The 19,441-nt window shown below is 42.4% G+C and overlaps 2 protein-coding genes and 1 long non-coding RNA gene across 4 annotated transcripts; all 3 read left to right on the top strand.

Annotated features, from left to right (window-relative positions):
* Positions 1-6,869: 6,869 nt before the first annotated feature.
* Positions 6,870-9,148, top strand: LOC121694451. Its single transcript, XR_006025759.1, has 2 exons — positions 6,870-6,913; positions 8,630-9,148. It is a non-coding gene; the product is annotated as an uncharacterized LOC121694451 (long non-coding RNA).
* Positions 7,127-9,148, top strand: LOC121694450 (vacuolar ATPase assembly integral membrane protein vma21-like). Its single transcript, XM_042074624.1, has 3 exons — positions 7,127-7,331; positions 7,606-7,715; positions 7,880-9,148. The coding sequence occupies exons 1-3, from the start codon at positions 7,270-7,272 to the stop codon at positions 8,023-8,025; spliced, it is 318 nt and encodes a 105-aa protein (XP_041930558.1). The 5' UTR covers positions 7,127-7,269; the 3' UTR covers positions 8,026-9,148.
* Positions 9,149-10,647: 1,499 nt separating this feature from the next.
* LOC121694447 (RING finger protein 148-like) lies at positions 10,648-17,773 on the top strand. Of its 2 annotated transcripts, XM_042074621.1 has the most exons (8): positions 10,648-11,257; positions 12,597-12,844; positions 13,240-13,308; positions 14,171-14,242; positions 14,655-14,737; positions 15,623-15,710; positions 15,891-16,047; positions 17,213-17,773. In XM_042074621.1, the coding sequence occupies exons 1-8, from the start codon at positions 10,870-10,872 to the stop codon at positions 17,326-17,328; spliced, it is 1,221 nt and encodes a 406-aa protein (XP_041930555.1). In that variant the 5' UTR covers positions 10,648-10,869; the 3' UTR covers positions 17,329-17,773. The 2 variants fall into 2 exon arrangements, with proteins under 2 accessions (XP_041930555.1, XP_041930556.1); XM_042074622.1 differs by lacking the exon at positions 13,240-13,308 and having other exon boundaries at positions 10,657-11,257.
* Positions 17,774-19,441: the final 1,668 nt, after the last annotated feature.

The following is a 19,441-nucleotide window of genomic DNA, read 5'->3' as shown; positions in this document are numbered from 1 at the left end:
CGATAACTCAAATGTCTGGCTATCTTAAACGCCTTGCTCGTGGGCTTTCAGGAGTCCATGTCATGGTGGGTAACCCACATTCACAGATGCCTGCTGACATTTCCATGCTATTCTGCCGAGGCATTTTTTGCTTTGCGGTGGCATTCAAGGACAGTGTGTGTGTGTGTGTGTGTGTGATCTATCCCCCTGGTCCTAGACAGTCGGCAAAGACAACACAACACACCACGCCACACCACCCATCCCCAGCGTGGTGGTCGAGCCCAGCAGTGAGTGGGGAAAAAGGGTATTATTCAACACGAGTCTGGAGCATGCCGGAGCCTCCAGCGGTACTTTGTGCTCTCCCTCTGCACCATGCAGGTGGACCAGCCAGCTCATTTCCCTTTTTTTCTCCCAGCAGGTCCTGGGAACATGAGTCAGAGGGTAAATCTCCCTCAGCTGTCAGAAGGCATTCGTCAGCAGGGGAGGGGGGAGGGGGGTAGGATATGGAAGCAGAGAGAGAGGGGTGGAGGATGTGATGTGGGGTGGGGTGGGGGGGGGGGGGGGGGGGGGCGAAGGTGAGGACCGATCAGTTACTGGGTGTCTGAAGACCGCGTTGCAATTCACGGCGCTGCTTGTCAATGTCTGGGTCTTGTCAAGAGAAAAGAAATAAATAATAAAATAAATATTTAAAGACGGGAGGGGGAATACCAAAGCTTGGTCTCACAGGATGGCGCTAAAGAAAGGTAGCAACTTGGAGCCTGGCTCGGAACACCCTGCTCTCTGTAACCAGTGAGTTATGGGTCATTCTTCATAGGCTGCAGACCGACACAGGTTGAAAATGGTGATTTAAAGGCATCCGCCCGACTGCAGTTCGCTCAACAATGGGGCAACCAGCTATATAAAGAATTCCTGGACACACACACACAGACACAGACACAGACACACACATATCTTCAGTTCCCTCCTTTACCTTGCCCCATGTGCATTTAATTACCTGGCCTACTCATTTGTCATATGATCCCCCATACATTACATGTAATCACAAAGGTGGATGCTTCCATCCGACTCCAACGATGCACATGGAGGAAGGAGGGCCATATGTCTGCTCCCTGTGTGGCTGAGGTGCCAACCTGACCTTCACCTTGGCGTTAGTGCCATACTCAGCTAGCTGACCAGTAGGAATTTAATCTACCGTATATTCCCTCTGCCCCTATCCTGAAGGAGAAATTGTTTTCTTGGGACTTTAGTCTCCAAATGGCTCCAATTTCACCAGATCAGTCCACCTGGTGCACAGAAAAAATGGGTTTTCTCTCCCTCTTGTTCTCTGTATCTATCTTTCTGCCTCTTCATGTCTCTCTTTCACTCTCCCTCTCATCCACCGGAAAAATTCTGACAGCACCGGCCCGGCCCGACGCCCCAACGAAGTAGGCCTAGCCTACAGACAATGCCAACCTAATAACACAGGTAATTAAATAATTGGAAAACCAGGCACTGTGAATAGTTTTGTAGAGAACTATTAAAGTAGGCCTATATTGGCTTACATATAGACAGTTCCAACGAGTTCCACAAACTATTTATCAGCCTGAGTGGCCCACTATCAGGCCAGTGCTTCTCAAACTTTTTTTTCTGGGGACTCACTTTTTAAAAATGACAGACTATCGTGACCCAACTCGTGACTGGTAGTTAACAAACTACTAGGCCAATATCAACATAAGACTAGCTTGTGCTAGTTTCCACCTAGCAATAACGTCAATTCTTTAGCTCCTTCTTTTTAGCTTCTTTAGCTCTATAACTTTCTCTCTGCCTTCCATCCATGTGTAAAACAGCAAGCAACCACGCAAATCCGTCGACTGTCAAAAATCCTGTAGTTTTCCTCGAACTTGATCATCCTCGAAGTAGGGTCATGCCATTAGACGAGGGGCCGCTCATTTATCCCCCTACATTTCTGTAAGACTTGACCTGCAATCGGTTCATTGGATAAACCAGAAACACATTCCCCACTCCCCCTCGCTCGGTCTGAAGCTCTTTTCCTTTTCTTTGCGTCTTCTGTCAAGGGTTTTCGCTGCTTCTTCGCCGGCTCTGCCATTATACACACGTTTGCAACAATCTCTAGCGTTTCGTTAACCTGCCTCTGTGCTGTAAACTGATCCTGCTTCGGTTGGCGGGTAGGATACACCGAACTTGCAAGTGGGATATTCTTCCTACAGGCAGTAGGGGCGGGCGAGAGAGCCTTCATTCGCCCCGTAATGATTCATTTAACCACCGACTTACGAAGATGATTAATTAACACGGAAACGTTGCCTGGTGTCCCTTTAATTTTACAAACAAACAAATTGAATTGTCTTTTTTTTGTTATTTGTGACCATGAAAGTTCTGTAACGCCTGAATAAGACAAAAATGAATTAAGATAAAAAATTAAGGCTAGCCTACACAAAAATCAGCATGGGAGAGATGAGTGTGCAGGGTAATATGAATGATAGACAGTGAGCGAGTGGTATGAATATTGGTTTGACTTCCCAAGATTCTAAAGTGTAGATCATGGAGATTTTCGCGGAAAATTCATGATGAATCTATCATTTTGATGGCCGTGTACGCCTCACGGCCGCGATAAAGGCTCTATGTGCCGGCCCGCACTGCGCACATTTCTCGGTCCCGATCGTCCCGATTGCCACTCTGCTCTCATTCTCTCTCTTTTTCCCGTGCCCGTGTGCACAAAATGTATCTATCTCTCTCTCCCTCTTTATGTCTCTCTTTCACTCTCATTCTCTCTCTCTCTTTCTCTCTCTCCCTCTCTCTTTCTCGTGCCCGTGTGTATAAAATGGGATCCATGATCCTTCCGAGCACTTGCTTTCCTCAGTGTGTAATGGAATGTCTTACTCAGTGGCTGAAGACCTGCTTTGTAGTCCATGCCGGTCAAGATGGAAGGATGAAAAAAGGATGTGCCACTACATGCATAGTTTTAAAAACATCCCTGAGACCCACATGACATTAAAACCGACACACAAAGTCTCTGATAAGCAGATATGATGCACTGTTTTGTTTCTGTTTGCACAACAGCGTGTTCCTCCACCTTGCAGTGCATACACTGGCCATAATCCCAGCAAGTCATGGAAGACTCCCTGGTGCTCGTCTTTCTAGGTAAGGGATTGGGAACATGAACAGGAAATGGAAGCGTTGATTGTTTACATCAGAATGGGATTTATTTTTAGACAAATCATATGCAAGGCAAAGGATTAGGGACAATTTCCTATTGTTTGTGTATGCTGGAGAACCACTTCCCATGCTCTCTGCATGCTTATAGTAACCTCACATTTGAGAGGCATTATAATCTATGAAGAGGGCAAACCAGAAAATATAAATATAGGATTGTAATGTGGCAAAGGGCAGTTATGTAAGTCTTCCTCCACTTCGAGGAGAAATATAGTCCCATGCATTTATCTTGACACCCTTAATCCAAACTCTATTTTTGCACATTTCAGTGTGCACAGCCATAGGCAACTGGCTTTCGGGTGTTGACTGAAGGATTGATCTGATGACTGTGGCCATAAGCTGAGGGAATCAGTGAGTAGTTCTTCTGTCCCATCAATGCTTATTAGAACAGGGAAAGTCATGGAATTTTGAAGCACACATACTATTTGCTCAGATGCTACTGTTGCCCCTTCTGTGCTGCCAGTCACGTAGTAGCTATAAAACACGAGTTTCCTAAAAGTCGCTGGGGGAAATGCTGCATGTCCTATTCATGAGAAACTCGTATAGAGCACCGAAACCCCTCTCCAAGTCTGTCCCAAATGTGACCCTGAAGACTTAGCGACAGATTCTTCACTCGCATGTGCAATGGAAGTTTCCATTCAGTCGACTGGCATGGCAACGCGGTTACTGTAAAAATAGTGTCCTCTTTCAGCAACGGGGAGGCGGAGGGCATCAGACAGTCGGTGTGGCCCGGGCTTTTCCTAATGCACTGCGTGTCTGCCGCGCTATATGTGGCATTGACTAATTTGACGTTTATTTCCACAGACGACAGTAATAACGCAACTGATTACTTTTTAATCCAGTATCTATTTCCAGAGAATATAAATTCGCCGCTAATTGAAGGATATAAATAATCTGTCTCCTAAACCACTAATGCTTAATTGATATGATGACAATGAGCCGGTAGCCTATCTGACTGTCACCCAGAACATTAGAAAGTAACTGTAGCTAATAAACATAATCGATAACAAATTGCAGGCTATAAAACAAAATGGGCTGGAATTGATTGTCGCATGGGTAAAACTGGCAAAAACCCAGAGCCAAAACGATCAGAGTTTGGCCTGTATCCTGATTACATTTCTTACAACGTTTAATGCGGTTGGAGAGCTGAGTGAGCGCGGTGGCCGTTCCATCCGAAACTGCCTCTTCTTTCGTAAAACAGCCTTGAAACCTGCTGTGCTGCATGGCCGTGTGAGCATGGACGCAACTGGAGCAGAAAGCGAAGCGAACACGTCTCCGTTAAGTCTACTTAGTGCTGAAACGGTTCGCCAAGCAGAAACAAGCAGAGCCCACGGTGCCCCATCGTCTGCTTTAGCACTTTCATGGGAAAGGTACCCCGCCTTTTAAGCATGTTCCTTCAACAATTAGACACGAAACGCAGAGTAGCCTAGGTGGGGAGCAAGGCTCGTATACATTATTTAAAGATGTGGCTGTCGGGCCAGTATGAGGGTTGTGTACAATGTGTCACATGGTTATATTAAAAATATTAAAGTCCACACGACAATCATCATTCCGTTTTCTGAAAGGATGCGCATGGGTTTATAAATAGGCTCGGTAGTGCGCAATACGCATGATCTATCGCGCCTAGAAAGAAAATGATAGATAATTGCCTGATGAATTCCCAGCAGTTTGCTTCGGTGAAACCAAGACTTGGAATAAGCTTTAATGCTCGTTTGCTCTAGCGTGATAACGCAGCACTCAAAGACTTTTTAGGCTATGACATTTGGAGTGCTGTTATCATGTAGGCCTAGGCTATTTTGAATGAATATTACACGGGTCTTGGCGTCAATTTAACATATCGAGAACCAAAATCCATTTGGACAGTAAACTTGTCAGACAGAAGCACCAGAAAGGTCTTCGGTTCCTGAATGTGTCTTCGTTTAGCCTGTTGAGGACACTGAGGGCATTTACTTGGTAGGACTAATTTCTGCCATGACATTCCTCTGCTCTGCCCATAGGCCTGGCAACACTGGATATTTGACACTACAGATTAAGCACACTGGTTTTTATTTTAAGCACACCCTTAAGCACACTGGTTCTTATTTTGTCTGTCCATGATGAAGCTGGGTAGGTCTGATAGGTCTGATTAGGCTTAGGGTTGCCAACATCCTCAACCCCAAATGAGGGACACTTCACTTCCAATGCGGGACCCCCCCCCCCAAAACAAAATAAAAAAAAAAATAATAATAATAATAATAATAATAATAAATAAATAAATAAATAAATAAATAAATAAATAAATAAATAATAATAATATATACAGTTCAAATGTTAATAATGACAAAGTAATTTTGTTTTTATTGTTATACACTTCTTAAGAAATACTACCGATTTGATGCTGATGGCACTTTAAGAGCATTGTCTACACGGTATTCTGATATTTTGCCAGCTCCATTCAAATATAGCTAGTAATAAAATAATGGCTAGTCGTCCACAAACTCTAACATTGTGTATGCCACATTTATTAACAATGATATAGTGTATTAAGTTGGTAAACAACCTTCATTCCTGTGGAAATAGAAGCATATAATGATGCTAGCTTGATATTTTCTGTTTGCAATTAAAAGTGAATTATCAACCGATAGCCACCTAGCTATCTGATTGGAAAGTGTTTCAATTGGCATAGCCTATTCATGTAAATGCTTAGTTTAAGGGAAACGGATTATTGAAGACTTCAAGACTCACCAATTCAATTCCATTACACAAAGGCAAAGACCACTCTTCATATTCTATCACAGTCCAAATCACAGTGCCTGCAGCCTATTTCAAAGTGCCCTCACATTTTATAAATGGTCAGTATAGTGTGAACCGGATAACTCCGCAATCTCCTCGCGTTGTTTTTGTTGTTCTCATGATTTCCTTTTAAAAGTCATATTCATATTAAAAAGGTGAAATCAATTACCAACAATGACAAGCCAGCTGGAAACTTCCACCCTCTCTCCCTCTCGTTCCCAATTAAAACGAGTAGCATAACGTTCAAGTTAGATCTGGTGCATAGGCTAATGGAGACTGAGAGGACCCAAAAAGTATCATCGTTATGTAAGATGCTGTTGCTGCATTTTGACATGGTAATCAAGAGTGAAAAGCAGTTTGCAGTAAAGCTTCTCTTAGTAAATTGTGGTGGCCCTCTGTCCCTTGGTGTCGTGCGCACAGTGCGAGATGCGCGTGATTGCGGCGGCACTGGACACTTTGTGCGTTTACAGTACAGTAGCCTAGTTACAGTAACAAGGCCGATGAGCTGTGACTGAAAATCGGGACTGGAGCTGTCCCTGACGGGACAAATCAAAATCACCCAAAACACGGAATGTCCCGCACAATTCGTGACGGTTGGCAACCTTACTTAGGCTGCACAGGCTGTTGTCTTTGTCTCATCCTGCCACTAAACAATTGTGTTCTATAGCTCTTTGTATTGGAATTCACTTGAGTGAAGGCCTTAGAGCGCTGATCCAAATTAGGCCAAGGCTACAAAACACATTGTATCAATGCATAGCTACCAAGAGTCGAGGCAATAGGTCTACATTATCAGACATGTCATTCTCCCATGTCATAAAGCCTTTAGCCACACAAGTTTGTAAGTTGTGGCGAGCAATTTTACGCACGCACACACACACTCACACAAAAAACACACACACACAAACACACACACATACACACACACACACGCACACACACACACACACACACAGTAGGCTTCGGATAAATTAAACTATCCGTAAATTCGCCCATTGAGAAAGAAATCCTTTATGGGGCTGACAGACTACTAGGCCTAGTAGGCCTACTCCACAAACTAATGTCTCAAAGCACGTCTACTTGGATGGCCACATGTATTGCAGGTGCTACTCCTGCCCTGCAGATGGCAAGCGCAAGTTGACACAGCACAATGGAAAACAACCAATAAGGAAGAATGAGGCAGATCACATGAGCGAACACGGAACCGGACCAGCAGTGGTTACAGTCAGATCAGTTTTTTCAGCATTTTTGCCTCTGTTGTCTTAAGCGTACCAAGTAGCATCGGTGATCGTTTGAAAATAATTTCCCATAATGGACAACTACGGGAAATCTTCTCTGGCTCAACCGACTCCAATGGCTCCAGACTTCAGAGGGTGAGGTGTCTGCTTATGAAGGGATGCTCTGTCAGCTAACGTTAGCAGCCAGTTTTAGCCGTAAACCATTTATCTTAGCAGATCATATCAAATTCAGTATTTTCTTTATTAAATTCAACGGGAGTATATTGATAGCGCAAAATATTAGCATGATAATAGTTCTGATTTTATATTTTATTAGACAGTTCAATATCAGTAGGCTATTGTAGTAACTCAGAGCCAATGATTGGTGTGAATAGATGCTACAATTCTCTTGTTTTCTTCCACTATCCAGAAATGAAAGCTCCTTAGTATCTGCGCTGAAGACGCTGCTGTTTTTTACCATCCTAATGGTCACAGTACCAATTGGGCTATACTTTGCATCAAAAGCATATATATTTGAAGGTAGGTCTAAATGTATGATTTATCTGACATTATTTAGTATAATTTCAACTAAATGCACCACTCCTTATAATAGTGTTTCTAGTGATTTTGTTTTGGTTCTGTGTTATATTTTTTGGTTTGGCAGTGACCAAACATGATACTTTCTCTTCCTCTTTTTCTTGTAGGCTCAATGCAGATGTCTAGTTCAGACAGCTACTTCTATGCAGCCATCGTGGCCGTGCTTGCCGTGCACGTGGTGCTTGCTCTGTTTGTCTACGTGGCCTGGAATGAGGGATCTCCACCAAAGAGGAAGGAGGGCAAGCATGACTAAGGAAGAGACTTGGTGGCCTCTCACACTCACCCAGGGAGACATGAGAGAGAGAGAGAGAGAGAGACACAGAGACACACAGACACAGGATATTCCTTGCAGCCCCTTCTCACCCTGACCTCAAACCTATCACGGGTGGAAAGGGAAAGGGGGAGAGAGAGAGAGAAGATTCTCAGTCAGGTCTCCATCAGCAGAGTGTGGTGGCCTTGCTGGCATTTCACAGGGATTTAAGAGTTGGAAGTGTAGGGGATTTTATTTGCTGGGGATACACAAACTGTGTGTTTGTTTGTGTGTGTTGTGTCAACAAGGTCTCAGCCTCAACCCTATTTTTTCCTACCCAGCATGTCTGTCTGTGTGTCTGTCTGTGTGTCTGTCTGAATGTCTGTCTGTGTGTCTGTCTGAATGTCTGTCTGTGTGTTTACTGTACAAATCCCAAGGCCTCTTCCATTCTTACCCAATTGTGTGTGTGTGCACATGTGTGCGCGTGTGCAAGCACACATAGGCACATGTGTAGACCAGAGCCCGAGCTTTAAGGGATTCAGATGATTACTGCTCCTAAACGTGCCCATCTGGTACAGTACTGGGTCATCGTTTCGCTGGCTTCCAGCCTGAGCATGAACTCAGTCTGTCCTCTGTCATCACACCAGATCTGTTTGCGCAAACCTTTTGGTCTGCAGCACAGGGGCAGAGGAGGCTTCAGTTCCACATTTGTTTATTTATTTATTTGCAACCTCTTGTTTACCATTTGCTGTTTGTCTTTTCTTTCCTTGTTCTTCATTTGTTCTTTCCTTGTTTCTTTGTTTGTTTGTTACTGGAACGGAAGTGCCCGGGGGCTGCAAACATTGTTCTCAATTGTGTGTGTGTGTGTGTGTGTGTGTGAGTGTGTGTCTGTTGTGATATTTTTTCATCTGTTTTTCATTAGCCTGCCATTGTTTCCCAGCACACCACAATGTTCTGAAGATAGCCTAAATAGAGTTGACTGAAGTCTAGTAGTTGTGTTCTAGCTGTACTGTGCTGTTATATTTTTGTATGTATGTGTAGGTGTAGATATTGACGATGAATGTGTCAAGACCAATGACCATAAAAGAAAATGTAAAGCATTAAATTAAAATGTGAATTTACACAACGCCCTGATTGTATGAATTTATACATTGTTTTTGAGACTGCAAATTAAAAAAGTATATATCCACTAGAGATGTAACGACACAAAAATAACGGTTTGGTGCATGTGTACCTTGGTTTTGAAGTCATGGTTCAGTTCATTTTCGGTACGGTAAGCCTGTAGGTACTGCTAACCTAAAATTCACTGACAATATTGCTGATGTGCTACGGAAATAGTAGTTTTGACGTTAATTGACTAAACTGACATATGGTCTGCCACTTAATATGATTTTGTAGGAACTTGAATTTGAAACACAGGTCCATAAGCAAAATAAAACTACTGTTGATTACTGTTAAAGACTGCATTTGGTATATTGGGTACACATCTGTATTGAACCTAACATCCTGTACCTAACGGTACAAACGGCAAATGTACCTTTGCACCCCTAGTACCCACACCTGTCAGAAAAGGGAAAAGAGATCATCTTGTCAACTCACTTGTACTGTAGCTCCCTCTGGTGGTGTGCTCACCTCAGGCATTTGAAACCCTAAACACTCACGGGCCATATGACGATGTGAAATTTATCAGAACATTATCTTGCTCTGGTATCTGTTTTTTTAGAGAGCCCTTATAGATTATATTAGGTTAGATTCAACTTTATCTAATCTAATCTAATCTATAAGGGATCTCTAAAAAACAGATACCAGATATATTATTGAGAGTTGTTGCCTTGTTGTTGTCCTTTTGCTTGTGCACAACCTCAGGCACGAAATATAAAACCTCCTATTTGAACGTATACAATGTTCAATTAAAATAGATTTAGGTATAGAAACATTTATGATACTGTAAATGTAGGACTGACTAGGTGGGCAATGTGAATTGTTAGAGGAGGACTTGTATGAGACACAAAGGCTAAACAAATACTAATAGATATGGTACACTGCATATTGTTCCTGTAGTGCAAAACATATGGAAGAAGGGAACAGGATATATACACACTACCAGTCAAATGAGTAATTGTGTCCAAACGTTTGACTGGTAGTGTATATGAAATGTTTGTGTGTTTCTTTGTTTTGTCATTTTTATTGTATATTTGTGAAATGTTTGTGTGTTTCTTTGTTTTGTAATTTCTATCTCTTCTATTGTCTTCCGCGAGGAACTAAAGGGAAAGTCGTTCTTGAGGAGATACAGGGAGAATAGTGTTGGCTAAGTCAGCTGTAAGATTCATGTCACGTTTTCAAATAGCTTCACATCCACATGATAATGTTTTGAGAGCTCATCCATATCAAGAGTGTAAAACCACAATCAATTATTCTTACCATAACCAAACTAAAAATTCATTTAATGCATTCTCAGTTTATCCACAAAGATGATTAAAAAAAAAAACCCACGCCCCCTCTCAATCTCTTCCTCAATCTCTCTTTGACAAAGTGTATCTTCTGATCCCTTAGTTTGAGACTGTCAGGAGCCCTGCCCTGGTTGAGAACACATTACCTCCACTGGTGTTCAAGGTCCACTGAGATAACACAACCTCCGAGCTGACGTCAAGAGATCTTGGGTTACCACACAATCCTATCTTATTACCTTTCGCCAGGTATAGGCAGCGCAGCCAGTCGCTACATGGATTTCCACGGCGACCAGAGCTGAAGGGAAAAGAAGAAAAAGAGCTCTGGAAGGAAAGCAAACAAACATAATCTAGTCTCAGGAAAACAAAAAGAGGGGGGAGGAAAGAAAGAGAAAGAAAGATGAGCTGGAGTGGGAGACGATTTTTTGCCTGGGTCTGCCTGACGGCTTGTGTGGCGGAGTGCTCCGGCTTCATCCTGCTTTACTGGACAGCCGACGTGTCGGTGAGAGTGGGGAACCTCACCTCGAAGCCATGCGAGTGTGGCCTGTATGGCCAGGACTCGCCGCTGCTCGGGGAGAGTGGTCTGGTGGTGCTCCCTAACGAGGACCCCCAGGCGTGCAACCATACCACCTTCAGCGTCTCCCAGTCGCCCTGGATCGCACTCATCAAGCGAGGAAACTGTACGTACAAAGAGAAGATCAGCGCTGCCACAAAGTACAACGCGTCCGCAGTGGTCATCTACAACCTTGATGGTACCGGCAATGAGACTAACACCATGAGCCACTCAGGTAGAGTATCAGCAGGGATCAACGAACACGGTGTGCTGATTAGGAAACATGGAAAATGAACCACTCTGTGTGTGTGTGTTGTGTGTGTGTGTGTGTGTGTGTGTGTGATGTGAGATCTGTGTTAGCTGATCAAACAGTTCCTCACTTGCATACAGGAAAAAGGCAACTGACTTTTAGTACTGTACAGTTCAACTTGCCTACTTGTAATGGTCACTCAATGCACCTGTGAATTCATCTAGGTAGATGTATTACTGTAAAGATTAATAATCGACTCTAAAGTACAAATGAGTCTGTCAAGCTTTAGTGTTTAATTACTCCAATTCACTGTCACCTTTAACACTGTTATAGCAAGACTGTTGCTGTTAACACACGCTGCTATCATATCTGTGTCAGGCCGAGATAGGAAAAACTTACCCAACACACCACTCTCTCTAACTTGATATTGTGGATTTCATTTCATTCAGTATGGACCTTAAGTGTACAGTTCACACTGACCTTGGAAAAAAAAGAGGCGGCTCATAACTAGTTAATCCAGGCTGGTATTGAAATGGCGGCTTATCGTAAATGCAAATATTGCGTCACTCTTTGTGAAACCTTTGTTCATAAATCCTTTGTTACTGGCCAACTGCAGGACATATATTGCTTACATTAAGAAATGCAGGGTCAGAGAATTCCCACGTTGCGTAACACTAACTGTTGAGGAATCAGGACAGGCCTTCATGAAGGGCTTAAGCATTGTCAGAATATCCATATCATATCTACGACAAATTATGCACAATCAACAAGAATGCCTTCAATCATGAGGAAGAGATGATTCATCAGTTACTGTAATCAATCATCGATCACATTGTTTTGACATTTGTCTTGAGGGTACTCCTTTGTAATGACCTCTACAGTGATAAGTTATATCAATAGTGATCTACAGCAATACCAGAATAAGGGAGGTGGGGCAAATGGGGTGGAATAAAGCCGTATTATGATCGATGAATGCAATTTAATTCAGTCCTTATGTGTTTAATGGCATAACAAAAACACTTTGTATTGCCAAATACATAACGAGTTGACAAGAGTTGGCATGTAAAGGGCATTGGACAGAGCCTGTGTATGTAGATAGGTAGCAGAATGGCTCTTTGTGAATGAGTGTGTGTGTGTGTGTGTGTGTGTGTGTGTGTGTTTCTTCAAGTGTTTCACATGTGAAGTCACCCACTTCCTCTGTGTCAAGCATCTATCTCAAACACTGCCCGCTAACACTAAAATGGCACATGTGACAAAAAATCGTTCTTGATGATCACACAGTATATTCAATTTGTGTTTATACACTATTGCTGTTGTTCCACAGGCACTGGAGGGGTTGTTGTTGTCATGATTGGCAACGAACTCGGCAAGGACATCGCCAGTCTGGTCCATGCAGGGCATGAGGTCTTCATGAACATTGAGTTGGGCAACCCTCACGGGCCCTGGGCCAATCCAATCTGGATCTACATCATGTCCTTCACCTTCTTTGCAGTGACCGCCGTGACCATGGCCTACTTCACCATCCTCTCGGTGAAGAAAATCCACCAGCACATAATGCTGAGGAGAGAACAGGTGAGAGGGGAGGGGACATTATGTGCAGTCTGTCTTTGGTAGTTAAATCCAGCAGGTTTCAGCCTTGTTTTACACTGTAGCTTTCCATTCTGCGTGTGTGCTCAAGACAGCTGTTGTTCGAACACAGTCAGGGTAGCTCTGTCAATAGGAATTAAACCAGACAATTTCAACCAATTTGCACGTTAAATCGATCTGTCTATGTATGTATATGTGTAGGTGTGTGTGTGTGTGTTTGTGTGTGTGTGTGTGTGTGTGTGTGTGTGTGTGTGTGTATGTGTGTATGTACAGTATGTATGTATGTATCTATCCATCCATCTATCTATCTATCTATCTATCTATCTATCTATCTATCTATATATCTATCTATCTATCTATCTTCAACACATTTTCACCAGAATTGCAGACCGTACCTTGAAGTTACAAGTTGCAGGGCTCTTTCCCTATCGGGCAACAAGAACTCCAAGGTCACTGTTGTTGTTGTTGTTGCTGTTGTGTGTGACCAACAATTCTGCTCCTCTCTGATTGCTAACCCTCCATAGAAATGGCTTTGATTATTATTAGCGTAAGCTTTTTCAGGTAGGCTCTGATTTAGACAGTTTCAGTTAGGTTTCATAAAAACGCTGCCCTGAAAATGTGTATCATCCAGTCTTTTCACAGTCTACTGGAGTGAAACAAAAAGTAAAGTGAGTCATACATCAGGACTATAGATCTCTCCTTGTTATCTGGTTATACAGTATAGATTAGAAAAAACGACAGATGAGGTGTGCAGTGTAGTTACACAGCCATGCATGAGACTATAAAGGAGATGGCACAAAACAGCACCTTTATGGTTATATTGATTCTTTGAAATATTTATGTCGTCAGCGTGGTGATAAAGCTTCTTGATTCTTAACAACTGCATTTTTTATGACACTGTTTTCCAGTAAAATTCGTGAAATAGTTTCCGGGCGGGCGGGTGGAGGCATGGTGGTCAGTGTTTGCTCAGACTAACACCTGTGGTTTGAATGAGCACACTGTGTGTCTGGTTAAGAGCGAGCGTGCTGCTTTGTTCTTGTAGCCATCCACTTCTTCAATGTGTCACATGCAGAACAGGATTTGTTTGAGCAAGAGGTTGGACCACTGCTCCGAAATGCCTTTGTTGTGTTTTTGAGCCGTTAATTTAATTACTTTATGGAGAGACTTAGATAACAGACAGTTGGCCTACAATTTTGATTTTACAACATTCTGTACACCACTGTTTTTCCATTTTAAGCCAGTGATTATTCTATGAAATATAAAATCCCATAGCAGCCAGTGTCCTAACTCTAACTGCCTGTGTGTTCCCAGAGACAACTGAAATCTGTGGCCCAGAAAGCGATTGAGAAGCTAAAGGTTCGAACTCTAAGGAAAGGAGATGAGGTACAGTACTATGGTATTTTACCTGTCCACCACAGCCACAGGCCTTTGTGCCTGTTTGTGTGGCATCCCTGTGCTTAACTTCCCCCTGAAAACAAGTGTCTAGAATAACAGTGACACTCTCTTCTTACCTTACTAATGAAAGTAGCTGGTCGGTGCAATAGTATCATGGCAGGAATTACTTGACAATTTTGCTCTTCGGTAAAATTACTGAGACAACATTCTTGTTAACGAAGTGTAAACAAAGAAAGCAATCATCAACCATGTGGATTCCTCTAACTTCCTTGTGTGTGTGTGTGTGTGTGTGTGTGTGTGTGTGTGTGTGTGTGTGTGTGTGTGTGTGTGTGTGTGTGTGTGTGTGTGGTGTGTGTGTGTGTGTGTGTGTGTGCGTGTGTGTGTATATTGGTATTGAAAGGAGGTAGGGTCAGACAACCATACCTGCGCTGTGTGCATAGAGGGCTACAAGCATTTGGAACCAGTGATGATCCTAACCTGCGGGTATGTTACTTTATATCAGCTCCACTTCCCAGAGAACTTGCTCTTTACCTTTTGTTATGGCATTTATACATTTCATGGTAAAGAGATAAGTATGTCATATATGTATCTTAATCTGCCCTTATATATTGCAGAAAAGTTCTGTGTGACATAATGATTTCCACAAATGTATTCAACATGTAAAAAATCAACAACAGATTTGTGGCAATTTCTTGTGCTATATTTGACGTGACCAAAATTATCTGACTTTGAGCATAGCCAAAGACATAATAAATGAGAATATCATGACAACATCATAATTGTTCTAAAACACAAAATGCTCTTTTATCACACACAATCATGGATTGGGTTAGTGGCCCAGAAAGGCCTCATTGTGCTGTTATATTCAAAACAAGGCAAACAGCACTGTAACGCCCTCTCGTCCCATCATATAACTTACTGCCCCTTGACCAATGGCTTCTTATCAGCTCTCCGGCTGGAAAGTTTGGGTGTGTGGTTTCTGGCCGTTGCCTCAGCTGATAGTCCCAGCAGGATAAAGTTACCTATTGTAGGACTCAGATAAGGCTTACATTGCTCGGCGGGAACAAGCTTCAGTTCCTTTACTTCAGGTCACAAAATGGGCCTTATGACCTATGCTTCTCATGACCTCTTCCTTTCAACCTTCATGATCACAATTATATTGTAGTCATTTGAATGGCCACTTCATTTCTGCCTCCTATTCTAGAGTCTCACCTACACCTATATATATGCACTATGACTCAGCAAGAAGACAGGAATGACTTTTTTTTATTATTATTATGATGGGCCTCGTCACTGTTTTATGATGTCATTAGAAGGGCACTCTATGAGAGGGTAGTGAAATGTCTGCTTCTTCCTCTCCCCCACTAGTCACTTCTTTCACAAACCCTGCATTGAGCCGTGGCTGTTGGAGCATCGCACCTGTCCCATGTGTAAATGCAACATCTTGGGAGTGAAGGTCAGTGTTCTCCACCCGGGCTGCCACAGTGACAGGCAGCTCCATTGAGGCAAATGCCACCTGAGAAAAAAAAAAGAACAGATCTCCTGTTTTTTTTTTTCTTAAACACAAAACTTTCTTTCCACCCTAATTCTTCTAACTCTTTTCATGCTTTTTTTTCTCATGCGCTTCCTTTTCTAGACGGTGGATGAGGAGGTCAGTGTCGGGTCCACTCCTTCACCACTAGATGTCAGGTTTTACCCAGACTCGCGGCTGAGCCCTTTTTATGAAAATCTTGACGAGGTGGCATTGTCAGACCCTGAGGAGGATACTCCACCAGCACAGCAGACGAGCCAGGGTGAGTGTCCTAAGCCATTATAGGCAGCCGGTCCTTACAGCCCTATGACCTGTGTAACACATTAAAGGTGCCATGTAATGTAATGTCCGCCAAAAAATCAATTCATACTCCAGATTCCATAAAAGATGGGGGCAGTATACCTCCAGAAAGTGAGTTGGTCTACCCTAGAGTAACAACCGAGAAACGTGTATTGCAGTTTGGCTGGTGGTTATGTTGCTCCCATGGCTGAAACTGGTATTATGACACCTGTCGGGCTGTGGCTAGTAATTTAGCATGCTAATTCAGGTTGATATCTCTGCAGCACTATACCTTGTCATTTTTTAATGACATCATCGCCCTTATTTCTTCTCATTCTTTTTATGCGTGTAGCTAAGTTTTTGGATATTTTTACCTCAATTCTTACACATGGCACCTTTAACAATCAATCACTTGCTGTGGCATATGAATAACGACTTATTCAGTTTCATTGCAGATTGGAGACAATTTTATCTCATGAAATGGTTGCACTACCAACAATCAAACTTTGCATATCCTTAGCTATAACGGTAAACATTCACTCAGATCACCATTCGCCTTATTCACCCGGCGGCCAGAGCGAGGCTACAGGGTACACTTGCCATTACACCTCTGTCCAGCTGATGGTGGAGGTAATGCACTCTGTTTGCAAACTGACTAAAAAACTCACTGAAGAAGAAGAAGAACAGGCCAGCGAACCCATAGATATTAGAAAGCTAGATACCGCATTGTCTGTCGAGTTGTATTAGGTGGCATCGTAAACACGGCCCCCATATTGCTGGGGGCAACACCTTTACTGTCTATGGGCAACATTTGCCGTCAATCAGCCTAATGCGGTATCTAGCTTTCTAATATCTATGATCGAACCCTTCTTCTTTTTCTGTGAGATTTTTTTTTGCCAGTTTGCAAACGGAGTGCATTACCACCATCTGCTGGACTGAGGTGTAATGGAAAGTGTACCCTTTAGCCTCGTTCTGGTCAATATTGAGCACATTGCTATATGGCCTTAGATCAAGTGTTACAGAGTTCAGATGCAGAAAAGACTCTTTCCCCACATTACTTTGTTATTGCTCTATGAACATGGCAGGCCCACACAAAATGAAGAACTTGTTGCTTGCATGACATGGTTCCTTTTGCTTTGTAACTGCAGAACCCATTGAGGCTGGACCGAAGCCAGAGCAGAACCAGGGTTCCACGACAGAGTTTCACCAGATCTACGACAACCTTGCTTTTGAAGGGGACTCCAACAAAATGGATTTGAAGTGAGATGGAACTGATGCATTTTACGACAAGCAGGGCTTGTGGAAGGGGGAAATCAGTCAAAACAAACTGGGAATGATATTTCAGCACTAAATGTTGAACGTAAAAGGGAAATGTTCCAAATCAAGATAAGTATGAAGAGATTTGCACTTTTAAGACTATGGTCTTTGTGGTTCACATGTGGGCTTGGTTTGATTATCAGCCCATACTTCCATACACGAGAAAGAACAGTGCGAGTGGCTTGGGGCTGAGTTTGCTCTTTCATTAAATGAGTTATTTTCCTGTTTAAAAAATCTACAGATTCTGAGAATCTACAGATTACCTGTACAGATCCATGGAGTTTTCCATAAAATTTTAAGTTACTGTCACATATTCTTGTATAATATGAAATCCAAATAAATAAATGAATGAATGAATGAATGAATTAATAAATAAATGAATGAATAAATAAGCCTTCTGGAATCACTTCAGACATGAAACCACTATGTATTTAGCCATTGATTTAATTGGTTTGGGTTTCCCTAGTCTCATTTAGAGGTTAGTGCATCATAAAATAAAACTACAAACCATCTGCTTAACTGGGTAATTTACATTCCGTAATCCCTAAATATCTGACTGTTTATCCGAATTCTAGACGTCAAGGATGCATTTCCCTTAGGGAGATTATTTTAAAACCAGCGGCATCCTTGTGGGTGGTTGTATCCGTGACACCAGGACTCAGGCCCTAGCTCTGCCATATTTAACCGTCGCTTCGTCTCAATAGGGTCATTTCTTACTGACCCCAGAGGCCAATATTGTCCAGCGTGAAAACTGACACAGAGCTCATAGAAATCAATACAGTTGTGATGACTACCTTTTGCACTCAGTTGACACTCTTACGACAAGACAGACAGAAAGAACTCCCCCGCGCGCGTCGGGTGAGCTAATTTTAACTCGGTGCAGATCTTTGAAGTGCTACTCTGTGTGCAAGTTGGAATGCAACTTAGAAATGTTTGTGAAGACAGCTAATTTTAACCCTTTGGCTCAATTGGCTGGACAGTGACGAAGAGAGATCCGAAGAGGTTAAAGACCTAACGAGATTTGAGTAACCTCACACCACGTTGCACACTCTTTCCAATTCGCAACGTATATTTTTAAAATATGATGCATCTCAAAGCTCTGATAGCCTACGTGCGCATGCCCTGGTGCAACGCTAAGTATTATTAGTGATTGCACAAGGCTCTTGGTAAACAGCAGTAAAGAGACATCCTTCGATTATGGTAGGGTGTCTAAAGTAGGCTAGGAGTAGACTCCCTAAGGGAGCATATGGCTACCAGACAGTGACTAGACATTATTGATCTATCCATCATAAACCTCAAATTTAAATGTGAGTACAACCGATAACCAGATTGATTATTACTTTTTATCTGCCCATCTGCCCCCCCCCCCCCCCAAAAAAAAAAAAAACCCTAGATGTAGATCTGTTAATTTTTCCATTGATGTGTGACACATGCACATATCCAATGTTGGAAAGGCTACTTTTAAATGTATTCTGCCACATATTACAGGAATACATCAGGATTTTTTTATATTTCCTCTGTGCACTGTGCAAGAAACAGTCATGTCAGGTTATGTGAGGTTTCTACACCCACAACCAATGCAAACTCAATATTTGATAGACCATTGACATCATTGTGTCATAGCATAGCATAACATAGCAATGTTTTTGTCTGAACTGGTCTAAAATATGTAGGCTGGACACAAGCCCTATTGGCCTACAACCAATCTGATTTTACATTCCCTGAGATGTTTTCATTTAGGCTATTAATGTAACCAGAGAGAGAAAGAGAAAGAAGGCACCTGAAAGATGCATGCTTGTTTTGGTTATAGAAATATTGGGATTTGAGTTTAACAAGCCTATGTAATTCCCTCAAGTGATTAGTGTAACTGAATACCACCAATTTAAATTGTAATTGTATTCATAATTGTATTCATATTTTGTATTTTAAATATGTAATTCTGTTACATGTATTATGTGACTTCCCAACACTGCTCATGTTGCCTCAGTAAGCATTCTCCGTAGCCTGCACTGTAAACAGACACAGTGTCTGCCGCAATGAAAATTTATCAGGTGTCAGAA

The sequence above is a fragment of the Alosa sapidissima genome, chromosome 20 (assembly GCF_018492685.1).
Source record: "Alosa sapidissima isolate fAloSap1 chromosome 20, fAloSap1.pri, whole genome shotgun sequence".
Lineage (NCBI taxonomy): Eukaryota > Metazoa > Chordata > Actinopteri > Clupeiformes > Clupeidae > Alosa > Alosa sapidissima.
Note: the sequence above shows the minus strand (reverse complement) of the source record. Positions and strands in the feature narration are given on the sequence as shown.

What these genes read in the sequence shown, in the direction of transcription:
- LOC121694447 (XM_042074621.1), top strand. Translation starts at nt 10,870, where the DNA reads ATGAGCTGGAGTGGGAGACGATTTTTTGCCTGGGTCTGCCTGACGGCT. An exon ending in CGGGCAACAAGAACTCCAAG is followed by an intron (nt 13,309 to 14,170) that starts GTCACTGTTGTT and finishes GTGTGTTCCCAG; the next exon opens with AGACAACTGAAATCTGTGGC. An exon ending in GCAACATCTTGGGAGTGAAG is followed by an intron (nt 15,711 to 15,890) that starts GTCAGTGTTCTC and finishes TTCCTTTTCTAG; the next exon opens with ACGGTGGATGAGGAGGTCAG.
- LOC121694450 (XM_042074624.1), top strand. Translation starts at nt 7,270, where the DNA reads ATGGACAACTACGGGAAATCTTCTCTGGCTCAACCGACTCCAATGGCT. An exon ending in ATGGCTCCAGACTTCAGAGG is followed by an intron (nt 7,332 to 7,605) that starts GTGAGGTGTCTG and finishes TCCACTATCCAG; the next exon opens with AAATGAAAGCTCCTTAGTAT. An exon ending in AAAAGCATATATATTTGAAG is followed by an intron (nt 7,716 to 7,879) that starts GTAGGTCTAAAT and finishes TTTTTCTTGTAG; the next exon opens with GCTCAATGCAGATGTCTAGT.